A 19,347-nucleotide genomic window follows, 5' to 3' on the forward strand; every position below is an offset into this window, starting at 1 on the left:
AATCACAATACATCGTTAACATCAGTTACAAACGTGATTTTCAAGTTGGGTCTGTTGACCTTACCAAAAAAATATCAACCCGGAAACCGAACCAAATTTTTTAATTTTCTAAAAACTCAACCCAATTTAGATTAGATAGTTCGAGTTGATTGAGTTATGGGACATTGAATAAGCTTAATTTCAATTACTTAAAATTTTGAAAGTTTTTTTTTTTGCATTGTTTTGCGTAATTTATCCATTAATTAATTATTAAATTATTATATAATAGTGAATTACGACATGTTTTGTTGGAGACAAATCTGCCAAATCGAAAAGAGACAATACTTACGTCAAGATAACGGTAGTTCATTTGAGAACCAATCATATATTGCCACGTATGCATAAACAATGAGCAATTTAGATTTTTCCTCTTTTTATTAATTCATACTTTCCAAGAATTTCTATTATCTTCCAATTTTGTGGGGTTGAGAAGAGCCACAATGTTTTGTTCATCATGATCATTATGATTGTCGATATCTCTTTAATTGATTCACGATTATTAATCTGAATAATGATAGGCAATATCACGTTACTGTTAACCATTTCGTTAGCGTTCGAACAAGAAATCTGCTCCTAACACGACAATAAGAAAACTAGTTTGTCCAACCAAATTCTCAGCTTGATTGAAGTTTTTTTGTAACTCCTGAGACGAGTAAAGCTATCGAATTAATAGCTTTCATCCTTCCCGTATCTTGATGTCAGAGAATGTTTAAGCTTGTCTTGTATATAGTTATATGTCACAATCAGCAATACGATTGTGCTCCTAAGAAAGCCATAGAAGACAATGACTAGGTTAAGTGGGGGAGAGAGTCACAATCTCCTTAAGAGAAAGTAGGTTGTGACCCCGACAACAAGGCAGACAAGGGCCAACCCTCAAGTGGCACTCATCCGACTATTTATGTCAAGATTGAGAAGTGTCATGATGCGAACAGTTCTCCTATATATATATATATAAAAGGGTTCTAATATAAATGGTTTAAAATTTAATTTAAAAATATTACAAATTAATCTTATCTATATTAGACTCATCTTATTAGGTACGATGTTGCAATTAACTAGTTGGTGTGATGTAGATGATCGCGACTATAAAATTTAATTATGACAACTAATACGATAAAAGTGACGAATTTTAGCATCTAATTCCTTATTTTAATGCTAACTAAGTCTATTCGATTAAGACTTTAAGAGAGATTAATTAGACTTTAATAAAGTTATATATATTCAAGTAGTTTAGAGTATATAAGCTCGAGATTAAATTATATAAAATACTCTTAATAAAGCCGGTTTAAAATTATTTTTTTAAAATCTTTAATTAAATTTAATAAATAAAATATCAATTATTATCTGAAAAGTAAAGGTTAGGACACACTTAGAGAGTATCAATGGAGGCAGGGAGATGGGTTCTCCCATATTTTTGGGGCGTGAGTATAGAGAAGTTCATGAAATAAGTGCAAAAAAAACAACAGTAGCATGCTCTTCCGTGCATCCAGAGTCAATGATATCTGGAAATGAATCTGCTCGGGTTAAATGATATCTGGAAATGAATCTTGGCCGCTCCCTATCATTTCAATCCACAAAATACAATGGACCCACTATTGTGGATGGATAAAAAGCAACTTTCCTCTTTCCCCATCCATTTTTCTTCCCAATATCGCTATATTTATACTCATTTCCATGCCCATAAGCAAGAACTCTACCCTCCATACACAAAAACAGAGCTTCCATAGCTTAAAACAACTCCCAATCCAAAAACCCACTTCTATTTTCATCCTAAAATCCCACATTTCTGAGAATTAAAGGCTAAATCAGAAGAACATTAGTGAAATTTTTGAGAAGTGATTCCATTTTTCATGGATTTGTTTGGAAATCACTCTGTTTCTTGTTCCATTTTCTTCTTCTTTCTTCTACAAATTTCCATTGGTAATTTCAGTTCTTTAATTTTTGAGCCTTTTGGTATTGAATTCTTCAATTTTAAGTAATACCCATTTCATTTTTTTGATTTTTAGGGGCTTTTGGAGCTAAATTTACGTTTGTGAATAAGTGCGATTTCACTGTCTGGCCGGGAATTCTCTCCGGCGCCGGCAGCTTGAAATTCGACACCACCGGTTTCGAGCTTCGTAAAGGAGGTACCAGGACTTTTCAAGCGCCGGCCGCCTGGTCCGGTCGGTTCTGGGGTCGAACTGGCTGCAGCTTCGATGGCGCCGGCCGCGGTGCCTGTATTACAGGTGATTGTGGGTCCGGCGAAATTGAGTGCAACGGCAACGGAGCTGCCCCGCCGGCCACACTGGTGGAGTTCACTCTCGGGTCAGGCTCTGCCATGTCGCCGGACTTCTACGACACTAGTCTTGTCGATGGCTACAATTTGCCGATAATTGTCGAGGGGACCGGCGGGACCGGCGCGTGTGGGTCGACTGGGTGCGTGACGGATTTAAACAGACAGTGTCCAGCGGAGCTTAAGGTGGCGAACGGCGGCGCGTGTAGTAGCGCGTGTGAAAAATTTGGGACGCCGGAGTACTGCTGCAGCGGCGCGTATGGTTCACCGGCGACCTGTAAGCCAACGAAATACTCTACAATTTTTAAATCGGCGTGTCCTCGGTCATATAGTTACGCCTACGACGACGCCACCAGCACCTTCACTTGCTCCGGCGCCGACTATACTGTCACATTTTGCCCTTCTTCCCCAAGGTAGAACACCATAAAACTCTTATTACATCTTATTAATTTTATTTAATTTTAATTTTTAAAAATAAAATTTTATTCTTTTTAAACTTTTTAAGTTAATTCCATTTTTAACTTTAAATTTTCAATATATATATATATATATATATATATATATATATATATATATATATATATTTCACCTTAAAAGAAAATTCTTTTTTTGACCATTTAAGAACCCAATTTTTTTTATAAAATGTTAGGTTAAAAATTTAGAAATAATTTATAAAAGGTTTGTTTTCATCCATATATTAACTATAATAATTTATTTTAATTTTTTTATTATAAAACTTAAAAAATGTAAAATTACATAGAAATGTAATTTGAACGGTAAAGATATTCTTAAATTTTTTTAAAAAAAGTTGAAAAGATATTAATTAAACTTTTTAAACATTATTTTAAATAAAATATTTTTTTTATTAATTTAGCTTATAATAAATAACCTTCTAAGTTTAGAAATAAAAATAATTATTTTAAAAATCGAGAACAAAATAGTTTAAAAAAAAAAAAAAAAAAAANTTGATTCTGGGATGTGCAGCCTGAAATCGTCGACAGATTCGCCGCCGAAGACGGCGGGAGCAGGGGCGGCTACTGGCGGAACGGTGGTGGGACAGATGGTGCCGCTGCCAGAAAATTCATGGCTGGCGGATATGGCGATTGGTGACTCAACAAGAACTCACCCACATTTTGGTTTTCTTCTTTTTGTGTTGATTTTTGGAAGCTCTTTCTTTTTTTCATATTCAAATTTATTTTCTTCTTAGCATTAAAAATTTAAATTCCCATAATGAAAGATGTTGATTTGGGTAAACAAATTGGATTCAAATTTCATATTACCGAACTTAAATTATCCCTCGGTTCCTACTTTATAATATCCAATAAATCTGTATACCGACGTAACATGGATGACATAGCTATTCGTATTCTATAACGTATGATGAATCTGATTAGTGTTCGTTCATGAGCAAATTCTTATAGTCGACAATTATTTTTGTAATACTAATAAAAGATGGTGTCATTTTCATTTAAACTTTAAAAAAATGAATATCATATCATCGATGAAATGAATAATTTGTGGTTTCCAAACCTCAATAATTTAATTTGGACTATATCGAAAGAATAATTAAGACGTAAATAATGAAATTTTTAAATCAATATGAATGGATAGATAAAATGTAGTTTTAAGATATATATTTTTGCTTACCATACCCATATTTATTTCATTTTTATTTAATTTCATATTTATAATTTTATTATTTATTCTCTAATAACTCAACATTGTCAACTTAATTAAATATTAGAAAATAAATAAATAGATATTTTACAGCAATCCAAATCAACCAAACCCAAAAAAATAACGGCTAGACTGAGTTGGGTTCATTATTTAGCAAGGGTTGAATGATTGGGTTCAAATTTTGACATTCTCGAGTTGACTGAGTTGGGTTCATTATTTAGCAAGGGTTGAATGATTGGGTTCAAATTTTGACATTCTCGAGTTTTCTTTCTGTCGGCATACGTTAATTTGGACTGGAGGCAATTGGATCAATAAGTCGTTGTTCCTTTCACTTTGTCCAGAAAAGATCTATGGAGAATAGGGTCCTCATTTTTATAGTCTCTCAACCACTATTGCGTGTAGGGCTATTCCATCGTTCACACTATCACGATTGAAAAGAGACGTTCGCCAACGTAAGTATAATCGAGGAGACGTTCGCTAGCGTAAGCAGTGGACGAATAAATAAGACTGGTCGTCGTCGAAAATAGAAGAGAGAGAGAGAGAAATTGTAACTGCCCAAGCCCACTGCTAGTAGATATTATCCTCTTTGGACTTTCCCTTTCAGGATTCTTTTAAAACACATCTACCAGGGGGAGAGGTTTCCATACCCTTGTTTCGTTCTCCCCCAACCGATGTGGAATCTCACAAAATCACAAAAACACAAAAACTACTGCATAAACTTGTGAGACCACTGTCGCGTGTAGGGCTATTCCATTGTTCACACTATCACGATTGAAAAGAGACATAAGTATAATCGATAAGGAGACGTTCGCTAGTGTAAGCAGTGGACAAATAAATAAGGTCGGTCGCCATCGAAAATAGAACGGAGATAGAGAGAGAAACTGTAACTGTCCAAGCTCACTACTAGTAGATATTATCGTCTTTGGACTTTTCCTTTCAGGATTCTTTTAAAACGCGTCTACTAGGGAGAGGTTTTCATACCCTTGTTTCGTTCTCCTCCCCAACCGACGTGGGATCTCACAAAAACACTAATGACAGGTCAAATACATTAGTTGCACAACCGTAAACTACTGCATAAACTCGTGAGACCCAGCTTGTGCTTCAAAAAGCCAACAATCCATCACCGTTGCAGAAATGGCTTTCAATAAACTACTACATATATAACATTACCGCTGTAAATTTTCATGATCGTCAATAACATAATACAAAATTCTCAACAGCCTTGGTGGCTGGAAGTCGCACAACTGTAATCAATAACGTTATGATTATTTGCACATAATGTATCTAAACGGATACTCTCTGCAATTTACATATATGATAAGGTGTCTTACCAAAAGCAAGCACAAATCAGACGTTCTAAATCTACAGCCAAACATGATTTTGCAAAATTTCCAGCAGAAAAAAAAAAAGGAAAAGGGAAGGAGATTGCTTACTTGAACTTATGTGACCTGTGAAAATCATTGAGCCCGAGTTCGAGACGTGTGATTGTCTTCAATTCTTCGAGTGAGAAGCGAAACTCCATAATGGGAAGCACTGGAGGTGGCATAGTAGGATGTTACAGTGAGTTGAGTAAATCTTGGAAGAGCAAAACCTGCACAGTTAATAAGCAACAAAGAAAGTGATTAGTGTCTTAAAATCTTTCTTTCATTATAATCATCCTAATATAATGATTTTGTTTTCATTGGGCTGAAAAAGGAAGGAGGAAGACTACTCAATGTGCTAGTGTCTCATTCTAAACTCGTTCGTATGTCCTTGCATCAGAAAATACTAACATGTTAGCACGGTGCAACTAATGTATTTGACCTATCATTAGTGTTTTTGTGAGATCTCACATCGGTTGGAGAGGGGAACGAAGCATTCTTTATAAAGGTGTGGAAACCTCTCCATAGAAAACGCGTTTTAAAAATCTTGAGGGGAAACCCGAAAGGAAAAGCCCAAAGAGGACAATATTTGCTAGCGATGGGCTTCAGCTGTTACAAATGGTATCAGAGCCCAAGACCGGGCAGTATGCCACAAGGATGCTAAGCCCTGAAGGGGGTGGACTCCGAGCGGTGTACTAGCGAGGACATTGAGTTCCGAAGGTGGGTGGATTGTGAGATCCCACATCAGTTGGAGAGGGGAATGAAGCATTTTTTATAGGGGGTGGAAACCTCTCTCTAGCCTACGCGTTTTAAAAACCTTAAGGGGAAGCTCGAAAGGGAAAGCCCAAAGAGGACACTATCTGCTAGCGATGAGCTTCGGCTGTTACAAATGGTATCAGAGCCAGACACCAAGCGGTGTGCTAGCGAGGATGCTAGGCCCCGAAGGGGGGTGGATTGTGAGATCCCACATCGGTTGAAAAGGGGAACGAAGCATTCTTTATAAGGGTGTGGAAACCTCTCCCTAGCAGACACATTTTAAAAACCTTGAGGTGAAGCCCGAAAGGGAAAACCGAAAGAGGACACTAGCGGTGAGCTTGGGCTTGGGCTATTACAGTTTTGAAGGGGTAAAATGGATTCGGACGCGACAACCTTCTCATTCACTTTAAGGTGACAATTGTAGAAGGCATGTCACCCAAGTACGAGTGATACGTGAACGAGCATCTAGTTAGTGGGCGAACATTCTTTTCACTTACAGAGTCACAAATTCACTAAATCATCTCTAAGACCAAAGGTCAACCATCAAAAAGATAAAAGCCTGATGAAGCCAAGGCCCCATGATAGAGTAATGGAATTCCAAGCTTCTTTTCCAGTTTTCAGGTGGAGAGGCACATTCAAAGTTCCTAGGTAGGTTCTAATCCTTCCCTTATTCATGTATTTCAACGCAGTAATCAACTTTGTTTTAAAATAAATGAAAAACAACCGACCAACGAAACATAAATCTTTTCTTAAAGAGAGAATAAGCAGCAAAGACAATTTGCTAACATACCTCCAAATGCAGCACCGGCACCAGAACACAATAACAGGACAGGCACCTATCAACAAAGAGACAAGGAAGGAAGTCACATAAACAGTTGATGGAACACAACTCACAAGCATCAAGTAATCCACCCAACTCCAATGATAATTAACAACAAGAACAAAATCAATTTCATAATTTAATAAGAAGGCATACCCCAATTACAAAGGGAAGCCACTTTGGTCCCTTGACATGATTTTGAAGGTGTGGGATCCCTGTAATGAAAGTAAACGATAAGCAATTGTGCAAATCAAATGAAACATTTATGAAAGTTCATTATGATTACCCGTATTGAAAGCATGAACTGCACTAAGCAACCCACCAAGACCTGATCCTGCCTGTTGATCAAGGCAGTATAAGAATATGCAAAAGCCATGGAAACCACAATGTTTATAACAAAAGCATTCATAAACTTCTTTCCTATTATCATTTACGATAATCCAATTGATAATAGGAGGAACTGGATAGAATTCAACTTCGAAATTGTTGATCCAGAAACGTCCATCAACTATCCAACAGCAGATTAACTTACAGAACACAACATAGAGTACAAATTCATCGCTGGAGAATCAAAAACCTAGAAGCATTCAGAAATTTCAAGAAGAAATCAAAATGGGAAAATTAGAAAGTGAGGAGGAACTCACCACTGCGGTGGTACTATGGAGAACAGGATTTATGGCCCATTCACTTTTATCCTGAATCAACCACAAAAAAAACACACCAAATCAAACACGAATTCGAAAACAGAAACATAAGATGCTGATTTAAATGGAAGAAGAGGAGAAAAATACAGGATCGGGTTTAAGAAGAGAGAAACAGCGAGGACAACGAGGCGATCCGAGGCCTGGATTCATGGTGGGTTCATGGTAGAGATTACCCCTTCTTAGCTTCTGTTCGTAGACTTCTCTAGTGCCCATAGTGGATTGAAACTGGCTCGGAAGATTTTCGTTTCGTTTGGTTCCGCAGCAAATTCTCTGGTTTAGTCTTAGGTTTTGAGTTATGAGTGGAACAGACAAAATTGGGCTAAATCCAACGGCGCGTGAAGAAGACGAGGGTATAATTGGCAATGGAAAAAAGAATTTTGCTTAATTTTGAAGGTTGATTTTTCCTAGCCTTCCACCTCTCGTTCTAAAATTTTAAAAGACTAAAAAATCAAATTAAATCTTAAATTTAATGTTTTACATTCAAATTAACTTTTAATTCTCTCAATTATATTTTTTATTTAGTATGCAAGTTTACATTTTTTGGTCCGGTATTCAAAAATAGGGTTACAACTCAAACCAGCCTTTAAAAATATTAAAGAAAATTTAGTTTGTAACTAATTTTAATGATAATGTAAATATGTAAGATTTAAAAAAATAATAATAAAAAAAGATCTCAAACAATCCACCCAAAAACAAAGACAGAAGGTTAGGTTGAGTTAAAACAGAAGATTTAGGTTCGGTTATGAACTTCTTCAGATGGCTAAGTTAGCTCATCATAATCATAAATGTGATCTAAGCAAAAAAATTTCCACTCAAAGAACGAGGACATAGCAAATAATATCCTAGTGTTAGAACGATCCCTTTCAAACCAAAGTGGAAAATTTATTTGCTTCTATTCGAAATTTGGTTAGTAAAAGTTTGCCCTTCTTTAAGTCACCACCAAATCAATCCAGTCACCACCAAATCAATCCAAATTACGAAAGATGGGAGAAACCGGTGCTAGGGAGGACATTGGATCCCAACTGAGGTAAATTATGAGAGATCCCATATCGATTGAAAATAGAAACGAATGACGGTAAGAATGAACTAGCATTTTGAAAACCCAAAAAATACTCCATTGGCAAATGGAGTAGTGGAGAGAGGAAACGTTATTTTTTTTAGAGTACTCACAAAAAAAAACATCAATGAGACAGAATTGAATTTTAATAGCTCATTCAATTAGAAAACATGAGATAATCAGATTTTAATAGCTCATTCAATTAGAAAACATGGATACGTTCTTCATTCATTATCGAATATATGAAACGCTCCTCACCCGCTCCTCACCCACAAACGGCTTAGATAGGATAAAAATTTTACAACAGTGACATATTTTTAAAATTACTTATCTATTTATATTTTCTCTACCATCAATTTTATGTTTTTTCCATTTAAAACAAGATTTATAAGGAAAATAAAAATGAAATTTTCAAAAACTAAAAACCTTAGATTTCAATAACCACAAACGTTAAATACAACTTTAATTTGATTATAAAAAAATAAAATAAATAATTATATTTTAATGTATGAAAAAACAAAATAGGAATTTCAAAACTTTATAGGAGCCCTAATTTTATTTTTGAAAAAAAGTAAACAATAAGCTGAGACTAAAATTGGACGTTTAAAAATTATGGCAACCAAAATGAAATTATAACTGTACATTTTAGAATGAACACAAGCATTATCAATCTTCAACTGTGAAGCAGATTGATTCATGAACATGCAAAAGATTTAAGGAATTAGAGAGAACCAAATGCATCAAAACAGATGGATTAATCAGCTGAAACTACACTCATGTATCAAAGGCTATGGCAGAATCCAGAAAAATAAGGAACAATTTAACAGATAAGATTCGTATCCAAAATTTAGGTGCATAACGAGAAAATTGTAACACTATCCAATAAGTTCATAGACCAAAACAAAAAACAGCCAAACAAAGCAAGTTCAATGAAGATAATTCTAATAACCTCCCTTAAGATCATTGACGACATCGTAGGGAATTGGAGTAACAGTCTCCATCAATGCACCTTCAACCATAAACCCTGGTTTGGGACCTTCTGGCTGCCTCTTTGTGCAAATGACTTCACCTTTAGCCTTGGCGTCGGCCTTCAGTTGATCATTCTTAACCTTACGCAGTACGAATTCTTCGGCGCATCTAGAGGGTTGGACATGCTCAACACGTACATGAATCCGCTTCTTAATTATTCTGTTACCCACCTGCAAATTTTATTCAGTAGAATCAGGACAAAAGTGAAAGTTTATTGCTCGAATCACAATCGAGCAATTTATGTTACCACTTGATTTAGCTGTTCTGAACCCGAATCGATTCATGAACACGCCACTAGTAGAGATTCATTGAAAATTTGTCTTCAAACACATGTGACAAACTAATTATTTGCAGACAACTAAAACATGATGTGAATTCCCAGCAACGTCCAACAAACATAGTTAGCATTCGACAATCTGAAACCGCGCAACTACAAAAACATTCACCAAGTGATTTTCTATAAAAATTAACGGATACATATTCCACATCCTAAGATCAAATCAATAAGAACCAGCGAAATGTAAACAGAACAGAGTCCACAACTTATCCAGCCTAAACCTAAACAAGTTACTACACAAATCAAACACAATCCGAGACCTAAAACACTATAATTTTAAACATTTCCAAAACCAGAACAGATATAACAAAAAAAGAAACTAAAACAGAATTAATCGAAAAATGAAAGGAATCGGAAATCGAACGAACCTGCTTGTTAATCTCCACGCCGATGGCGCGCTTGGTAACGTTCCACACACGACCAGTGCGGCCATGATAGAACTTGTGAGGCATACCTTTATGGATGGCGCCATTAACCTTGATGTCGACATAGTCGCCAATCTTGTAGGTCCTCAGGTATGTAGTGAGGGCAATGTAACCCTTCTTCCTGAAGGGCCTGGCGAAGAGGTCTCTGGTACGAGAGCGAAGTCCATGGCCAGCCGGCATCTTTCCCTCTCAGCAGGATAAAACTCTTCCCTCACACTCTCACAAATGAAAGAAACCCTAGGTTTTATGTATTTATATAGCGCCACAGTTAGGGTTTGAGGGTTTTTCTTTTAATGGGCCGAATAAAAGTGGGCCGAATGAAAATGGGCCGAACAAAAGTGGGCCGAATGAAAATGGGCCGGACAAAAGTGGGCCGAATGAAAGTGGGCCGTTCTGTGGCAAATGGATCAAAGCTAAAAAATTTCCCCTTTTTTGTTTTTTTTTTGTTTTTTTTTTCTCTTTTTTTTTATAATTAAATATTTTAAAATTCATAAATTTCAATAAATAAATAAAAAACCCCAATAATTTGTTTTATATATATACTTTTTTTTTAATTATTATTTTTTTTTTATCCTATGGTTAAAAAAAATTGTTAGAGTTATTCGAGAATGGAACTTATGCCAGAGGTTATTGACCACCCGTGTAAAAATATATTCTCGAGCATACCACTTCATAAGTGTAGAAACAAACATCCGAGAAAACCTCGTATGTTTGGAGAATATATCAAAACGTTTGAAAATGTGGGTTGATTAAAAGTAACGTTCTTCGAAGTTCCAAATGGGCGACCAAATGCTTATCAAGTTGACAAGACATCTAAACCTAATTTCATACTGAAGAATACCGTCGAGAAAGAAGTCGAAAAGTTCTTAGCTGAGGAGCCATGGTTAGCCGGCAAACCTAAAAGACGGGTGCTAGAGTCTTCTGTGAAATGAAACGGATTCCTTAATATAGAGATCGAGTGAGAGTGTCTCGGATTTAAGGTCGGTCATTATTTAAGTGGCTAAGTTTGAGTTAAGTCGGTTTATAGAGATGACAACCAATTAAGTGGGAGAGGATGTCGTAAGATATGTTGACTATGACTACACGACATTTCACGCTCTTCTTACTTTCCATTCATTGAGCGTAGTTATTTACTTTCCATATATTTTTTTACGGCATGTAACTTCTTACCGCTTTTGATGTTTACTCTTGTTAAAGGCAATTTACCTCCCGATGTACGAGTAGTTGTCAAATCTCCATATTCGGATTATACGTTACCAATGCTGTTGTTTTCATTAATTATATTTGTTAGCATATAAATGCTTTCCAAAACCGTCTCAAACCCCATTTTCAAAAAATATAAAATGCTACGAAATTAACCATTTGTGTCATTGGATATGAGCTCGAGTTGGTTGTTGCAACCTGATCCGACCCACGAACACCTATATCGACCCTAGCTCTCACACGACAAGTTAGTCTATACGAATCTCATCTTTTCATCGTTGTGACTATTAGAAGCATGTTCTTCACGAGGTTCATTGAACGATATATGACCCAACTAATCTTAGGTAAACGCTTCAATGTGTCAGACCTTAGACGATACCAACATCTTGACATCTAATCGAGTATTCTTTACAGTAACGTTGAAAAATATTGACCGTAATTAAGTTTTTTCACAAACGGGTTCAAATGACCCAATTAGGGTTCTCGAGTTAGGGTTTTGATTTTAAGTTCATAACATACCGCGTGGAATTGCCCTAAAACACGAACAAAAAATCTCCAATGTCTACCTACAGAAAACGAACAAAAAATGAGAGTTTGCTATAGATATCTCTGTATAGGACACTTATCGACGTAAGATTTGTCGGAGATCACAGTACGAGTAAATTTCACAGCTCAGCTACCCTATTTTATGGTCACTATAGTTCTCGGTAGTCACTTCATACTGTAGATATAGTAAAATTTTTGCTTGCTATCTCAGCAACACCTCGAACGTGTATACTGACTTGAGAATTAAAACGCATTTAGTAAAATGATATACTGATGCACGTTCACTTTGTAGATACCTTTCGTGTTAGACACGTAATTAAAAGTTTAAGGACTCGGGAAAATTTATTTATTTTATTTTTATTTTTAAAAATTTAATTTATTTGAAAAAATAAGGAGAAGAAAATTAGCAATAATACAAAAATTAAGAGGATAAATAGAAAGAACAGAAGAGTGGTACTATAAAAGCCCTTCTTCCTCTGCGCCCCGTCTCCAGGTCTTCTCTCGTTCGCTTCACTTCCAAAGGCATTAAAATCGGAAAAAGGAGAGAAAAAACTCCAAAATTTTGGCGCTTCCTTTTTCTGTAAAACCCTAATCAACGATCCTTTGTTCTTCCTCCGTTCTTCTCCCTCTCTCCGATTCTCCGATTTTCCGATTCCATTTGGCCGATCTGTTTCACTTCCCTCACTGTTCTACTTCCTGAATCTTCTCCTTTCAAGATCTCTGCGGATTTCTGATTTTTGAACCTGCAGTTTAGTAGCTGAACTCTGGCGGTTTTTCGCCGAGTGTAAATGGCGGATCCGCCAGGTATCCGCCATCTCTCTGCCTTTTGTGATCTACGTAAAGCTGCGAGTGTTTCTGGTCTTGTTGTTATTGGTTTTTGTTGCGTTCGATTCGCGCTCGTAGACTTGCCGTGCTGTGACGATTGACGAGACTGAAGCATGCTGAACGTGGTACGCGTGCACCTGCCCTCTGATATTCCTATTGTAGGTTGCGAACTCACGCCCTACGTGCTCCATCGACGGCCTGATAAGAACATTAGCACTGATGATGTTTCTGAGTCCGCTGCACTTGGCGGTCAATTCCTGAGATACAGATGGTAAGTTTGAGTAGTTTGTTGCGTAATTTGAATTGGTTTTCAGTCTGTGGTTACTGTCGTTTATTGGTTGTTTACTACTTCACGGTCATGGTACTTCAATTGGATGTGGTTGCGGTTTAGTGATTGTTTTTTAGAAGTTCGAACTTGTTTAGGGCTATTCTTGAAACAGCTTTTATTGTAAATTGACATGAACCGCAATGGCTGCATTTTGGTTTTTTTTTTGGTTTTTTTAAGGAATCCAGTGGGAAGTGAANATTTCAAACTAGTTTTCTGCTGTTCTTTCTATTGGCTTCCTGTTTTATGGAAAAAGATGGCCATGACCATTATTTATGAATTAGAGATTAATTTGTATGAAATTATCTGTTTTTTTTTATTAAGATACTAAATTTTCTATTGAATTGGTATTTTTCTACGTGTTCGGAGTTGTTACTGTCTTTTGTTTGTTTTTTAGTCATTTGGAAAGCTATCGAAGAAGGTGTGTTGGAGATTGAAAATTTAATGCTTGGAAAATCAACTCTCTTTGCTAAGAGGTTATGGTGGATCCTTTTACGATCCGATGTTTTGTGGCAACTAGCATAGAGTTGTAATGAGTAAATAATGGGACTTCATGCTAGGTTGGATTCGATCATAGTGACTAGAGTAGTTTCAAGAATTTTGGAACAAAAAAAATGAAAATTTGTGATATCTAAATCAAGCTTTGGTCGTCAGAAATTTGATTAACTTTTGTCCATAGGTGGATGGAGTTTCCTCATAAAAAGCTACATCTCTTAGTTTGATGAATGAAAAAAATAGAAGTGGGAGGTTGGGGAAGGGCATAATGTAGCTCTGGAGGGAGTGGCGGCTTCAATCATAGAGACGACGGGAGTAAGAAATTAAGACTGTAAAGGAAAATGAGATAGAGATGAATCCTTTCACTGTTCTTTCATGCTAGATTCTAGGGATTTTGGAAAGAAATGATTAGCAAATTTATACAAAGGTCCAAGTAGAGGTGGAGATTTGAACCTTGGATGGAATAAAAGCCTTAGCCTTAAGCTAATATGTTATTATTTTATTTTATTATTTTTAATCTCTGCGCAGAAGAATGTAGCCCTTAAATGTTATTACAGTTTTGAAATCCAATTATTAACTTTTCTGCGAGATCTATTTTTTTTTTCTATGTAGATATTTGAAATTACCTTGGTTCGATATCTGTCTTTTTTTCAAAATGCTGCTGCTGATGTTAAACTTATTACATAAATTGTTTTCAGGTATCGCTTACAAAGTGATAAAAAAGTTGCTGTTTGTAGTGTACATCCTTCTGAGCAAGCCACTTTACAATGTTTAGGTTGTGTTAAAGCCAAAATTCCTGCTTTTAAAAGTTATCATTGCACCACCAAATGCTTTTCCGATTCTTGGCAGCATCATCGTGTTCTACATGACCGTGCTGCTAGTGCTATGAATGAAAATAGTAATGAAGAGGAAGAGTTATTTGGACGTCATAACAATAATAATAATGCAGCACCTGGTGCCATCAACCCCAGCTCTTCTAGCATGCTCAATGGTTCAACAACATTGTACCCTGCAGCTGTTACCCAAAAGACTGGTGTGGAAACTTGGTTAGAGGTTGGACGCTGTAAGAGTTACACACCAACGGCTGAAGATATTGGCCACGTTCTTAAGTTTGAATGTGCCGTGGTTGATGTGGAAACCATGTTATCTGTGGCATCTCCACTTACTGTCTCAACTTCTCGGGTCATTCCAGCTCCATCTCCTACTCCACGTCACTTAATACCTGTTAATGGGGTTGATACGATGGGAAAGATGGATTTGGATGGTCGAGTATCATCATCAGGAACTTTTACAGTGCTTTCCTACAATATTTTGGCTGATGTTTATGCCACAAGTGAAACATTCAGTTATTGCCCTTCATGGGCCCTTTCATGGCCATATCGGCGACAAAATTTGCTTCGGGAAATAGTTGGCTATCGTGCAGATATAATTTGTCTTCAGGAGGTAGGTATCACTCTTCTTCATGTTTGTGTACAAATATAATTTTGTCTATAGTTGCGTTGGTGACATATGTTAAAATTCAAGAAGTTTGCTCTGTTAAGAATGAAATTTTCTAAGCATATAAATTTTCAGGACCTTGCAATACCGTATATCTACTTTAAAGTAGATAAAGAATGCAGTAAATATTTTTGAAGAAATTTGACTACGTTTTAATAAAACACGTTTGGTAGATGAAAATACATAAATATGATATTTGGGTACTAGCTGCAGTACCCTGAGACCTCCATTTTGTGTTGGCATGGATTTCAAAGTTATTCTTTTAACTAAACTGTGTTGTGTATTTACATGATCATAAGTTCATTGTCCGTAAGAATTCTTCATTTGGCATTGATTTTTTAAATTTTGTAAGATATCTGGTGCTGTTATGATGTCTAAAATGTAAATTTATGTGTTTAACCAATGTCAGTATTTACTTATTTTGGTTATAACTTTATTATTTATAAGCATGTTTCATTTTGTATTAATTTTGTAAATTTCTTTAAAAAGATTTGTCATACTGACTGAAACAATCTAGGCCACAGCACGTGTTAATTTTCTGTGATGTATGTAATATGTGACGAAGGTGGAGTGTCAAGCAAATGTTTATTGATTATTGATCACACGTGTCAGTAAGGCTCAAGTTAGACATTCAATTGTGCAATTTCAATGATATAGATGCCTTCTAATTATATAAAAAAAGATGACACTAAAAATATTTCTATTTTCAGCTCAAAGAGATGAGTAGTATCCCGAATAATGAGAGATGGAATAGATAGGTCCAAGGAAACTATAAAAGAGCAAAATTTTAAAACGTTCTCTTTCTTGTTTATTCTTTCTGAAGTGTTCACTTTGTTAACTTCACAACATTGTGAAAAATTGGGATTTCTCCAACTTTCTTTTAGTCAAATATTGAATGTTGGTGTATGAAGCAGTTTACAATATATTCATCTTTTCTAAACAGGTTCAGAGCGATCACTTTCTGGAATTTTTTGCTCCTGAACTTGACAAACATGGTTATCAAGCACTTTACAAGAGAAAAACCAATGAGGTTGATTTCACACTTTTCATTTGTATATTCCCTATATATAATATTTATATTCAATTTCAAGGTCTGTCTGTTTCCATCCTATGTATTTATCTTTTTTCAGGTCTACAATGGGAACATTCAAACAATTGATGGCTGTGCAACATTTTTTCGTAGAGATAGATTTGCTCATGTCAAAAAATATGAGGTTAGGAAGTGTCTTTATCTTTTTACATTCTGTGTGTTGCTGCGTCCTAAATGTATTTTGGCTTGTTTGCAGGTTGAGTTCAACAAAGCTGCACAATCTTTGACTGACCCAGCTACTATTTTAACTGCTCAAAAGAGAAATGCTTTAAACAGATTAATCAAGGTGATTAGCTTGGTGCTTCTTTCCCACCTCTTAGCCATGCATTTTGGCTGCAAAGCTTGTTGTGAATTAATATGTAAGTGTGTGCTGCATGGATTGTTAGGATGATGTTGCACTTATCGTAGTTCTTGAATCAAAATTCAGCACTCCAACGGTTGATAATCCAGGAAAAAGGCAGCTTGTTTGCGTGGTAAGAATTCTGGAATGTTTGTTTAATGTTTCTGTGGTCTGATTTTTTCGTGCCTTCAATATAACTGCTAGTTAATATTATTGATGAGGCTTGTGAATTTACTATAAATATCTAATGTCTATTTTTTCTTTCCAAAGGTTTTTCTTTTAGGACTGCTAAGTATGCAGCAGTGTGTCATGCTTGCTTTTTCTGATGCATCATGGAAAACCTATTTTTCTGTGAACTTAGTGGGTTATTCTATGTCCAAAGCCTAGAATATGTTCGGTATTCTTAGACACCCTCATGGGTTTTGATTGTCTCTGGACACTTTTGGTTTCTGTTTCGAAATTTCAACCGTGCTATTTGATATGCTACTCTACAAGCAGAGTCAAAGAGTTGGATTCTTTTCGTTGTTTTTCTGTAATTTGCAGTCGTTGGGGGAGCCAGACTTGCAGTCTCCTTACTCCTTTTCTCCTGCTTAGATTCAAGTGTTCGCTAATGTTTCCTATTTCTGTTTATTAGGCTAATACGCATATTAATGGGAATCAAGATTTAAAAGATGTCAAACTCTGGCAGGTAATTTGATTTTCATTATACTATATTGTATTTTCCTTCCTTTTCCTTTTCTCCCCTTGATTATGACTGGTTTGGTTTAACATTCTGGAAACTAGGTGCATACTTTATTGAAAGGACTGGAGAAAATAGCTGTTAGTGCAGATATTCCAATGTTGGTCTGTGGGGATTTTAATTCTGTTCCTGGAAGGTTTGTTTTCTGCGTAGTTCTTTATTTGCACTTATTGTCAAATAGCATCATATGGTTATGTCAAAGATCTGCACAATTATCTTAGTAATCGAACGTTGTTGCAGTGCCCCACATCATCTCCTTGCTAGGGGGAAGGTGGAACCAACACATCCAGATTTAGCTGTAGATTCTCTAAATCTATGTCAGCCACATAGCAAATTGTCACATCAACTACCTTTGGTAAATCTTCTATCTACATTTTCAATGTCTGTCGATAAGTTCATCTGTTTTTCACCTTTAAGGTTGTGGTCAAGAATTAATAAATGGAGGTCGGCTTGGAAGTTATATTCCCTGTTGGAAAGCTGAATGATGATTCCTCTTCAGGTTAGTGCATACTCCTACTTTGCAATAAAGGGAGTTGGTAACGGTTCAGATAAGCAGAAGAAAAGGCTGGATCCTACAACAAATGAACCCTTATTTACGAATTGTACTAGAGATTTTATTGGAACCCTGGACTACATTTTCTACACAGGTATATCTCTGCCTACAGACTTCTATTCTTTTTTCTTTTNCAACTGGGGTGATTTTTTAAATGGAAATTTGATCACTGTTTCTCCAGCGGACACTTTAACAGTGGAGTCTTTGTTAGAGCTCCTGGATGAGGAGAGCTTAAGGAAAGATACAGCACTTCCATCCCCAATATGGTCCTCCGATCACACAGCACTCCTTGCCGAGTTTCGGTGCAAATCTCGATCTAGACGTTAACCATGCATAGTGTAGGTAACTCCTGCTTTCTACATAGTCTAACCATTAGTTATTGTCTTGCTTATCTTCTTTATTCTATCTTACATTTCATTGTGGGAAAAGGCAATCTAAAAGTAAAATTAATTATGGGTTGTTTGTAGTTCAGGCGTGGAAGAAAAGCATCGTAGCAAAGATGCAGAAGAAAGAAAAGTTTGTGTTTGTTGAGAAAGTAAATTGAATATAGTAGGAATGGTGGCGGATCATGCGGTGTTCAATGTCCACAGGTATCTCCACATGAGATCTCATCGTCACTATGATCTGCTTTTGTATTTGTGGTACCTTCTTCATCTCATAGTAAAAGTTTTTTTCTTCAATCTCATGCCTTAATCCCTTTGCATTGCACACCACTTTTGCTTCTTTCCTTTCACTCTTCAATACCAATTTCGTAACCTGGGCACAAGTGCACAAACCTTACCCCCCCTCCCTCTGTAGAGCCCCTTTCTAAAAGAGAGAGATGCCTAAATGACCTTTGCAATTATATTTTCTCTAATCAGTCTTTTTTTTTTCCCTTTTGCTTAGAGGGTGGGAATGATAGATAAATATGCATGCAGTCGGGTTGATGGACGACTAATGTAACGTACGAGAGAAGATTGTGAAATGCGCTACTAAGTATATGACAAAGTTTTGAAATAAGAAGGTTGGATAGTTTAATGCGCCTGAATTTAATGTATTGTGCAGAAGTATTAGAGATGGAAGAAATAACTAGACTATTTAGAGTTCTCTTATTTACATTGGTTAAGGATGTCAGCTTTGAAGTAGTTGAGTGGTTAAGGTATTCTGGTCTAAAAAGATTAGTACTTCGTATTTGTGGTGCAATTAGTGAAAGGAGGGCTAAACCATGTTCTATGGTTCTAGAATTTGATGACCGAGTCGAAGTGCTTATTTAAAAAT

The 19,347-nt window shown here is 36.1% G+C and overlaps 4 protein-coding genes across 8 annotated transcripts; 2 read left to right on the forward strand and 2 right to left on the reverse strand.

Moving 5' to 3' along the window:
* Nucleotides 1-1,661: 1,661 nt before the first annotated feature.
* Nucleotides 1,662-3,604, forward strand: LOC111800494 (thaumatin-like protein 1). The gene is made up of 3 exons (XM_023684211.1): nt 1,662-1,959; nt 2,046-2,724; nt 3,296-3,604. Exons 1-3 carry the CDS (start codon nt 1,890-1,892, stop codon nt 3,516-3,518), a joined length of 972 nt encoding a protein of 323 aa, XP_023539979.1. The 5' UTR covers nt 1,662-1,889; the 3' UTR covers nt 3,519-3,604.
* A 1,523-nt stretch (nt 3,605-5,127) lies between these two features.
* LOC111799746 lies at nt 5,128-7,941 on the reverse strand. Its single transcript, XM_023683205.1, has 6 exons — nt 7,717-7,941; nt 7,570-7,620; nt 7,212-7,263; nt 7,082-7,140; nt 6,896-6,941; nt 5,128-5,579 (listed from the first exon to the last, which is right to left on the reverse strand). The coding sequence occupies exons 1-6, from the start codon at nt 7,840-7,842 to the stop codon at nt 5,446-5,448; spliced, it is 468 nt and encodes a 155-aa protein (XP_023538973.1). The 5' UTR covers nt 7,843-7,941; the 3' UTR covers nt 5,128-5,445.
* A 1,499-nt stretch (nt 7,942-9,440) lies between these two features.
* On the reverse strand, nt 9,441-10,714 carry LOC111801022 (60S ribosomal protein L21-2-like). Its single transcript, XM_023684978.1, has 2 exons — nt 10,421-10,714; nt 9,441-9,885 (listed from the first exon to the last, which is right to left on the reverse strand). Exons 1-2 carry the CDS (start codon nt 10,655-10,657, stop codon nt 9,628-9,630), a joined length of 495 nt encoding a protein of 164 aa, XP_023540746.1. The 5' UTR covers nt 10,658-10,714; the 3' UTR covers nt 9,441-9,627.
* Nucleotides 10,715-12,690: 1,976 nt separating this feature from the next.
* LOC111800379 (carbon catabolite repressor protein 4 homolog 1-like) lies at nt 12,691-19,181 on the forward strand. Of its 5 annotated transcripts, XR_002815983.1 has the most exons (13): nt 12,691-13,322; nt 14,570-15,314; nt 16,312-16,398; nt 16,499-16,582; nt 16,655-16,744; nt 16,845-16,931; nt 17,433-17,486; nt 17,582-17,673; nt 17,778-17,892; nt 18,037-18,184; nt 18,272-18,432; nt 18,558-18,680; nt 18,976-19,181. XR_002815983.1 is itself a non-coding variant. In XM_023684040.1 (12 exons), the coding sequence occupies exons 1-11, from the start codon at nt 13,165-13,167 to the stop codon at nt 18,415-18,417; spliced, it is 1,806 nt and encodes a 601-aa protein (XP_023539808.1). In that variant the 5' UTR covers nt 12,691-13,164; the 3' UTR covers nt 18,418-18,432; nt 18,558-18,783. The 5 variants fall into 5 exon arrangements, 4 of the variants coding, with proteins under 4 accessions (XP_023539808.1, XP_023539810.1, XP_023539809.1 ...); XM_023684040.1 differs by lacking the exon at nt 18,976-19,181 and having other exon boundaries at nt 18,558-18,783; XM_023684042.1 differs by lacking the exon at nt 18,976-19,181 and having other exon boundaries at nt 18,563-18,783.
* Nucleotides 19,182-19,347: the final 166 nt, after the last annotated feature.

Source organism: Cucurbita pepo, chromosome LG08 (assembly GCF_002806865.2).
Source record: "Cucurbita pepo subsp. pepo cultivar mu-cu-16 chromosome LG08, ASM280686v2, whole genome shotgun sequence".
Classification (NCBI taxonomy): Eukaryota; Viridiplantae; Streptophyta; class Magnoliopsida; order Cucurbitales; family Cucurbitaceae; genus Cucurbita; species Cucurbita pepo.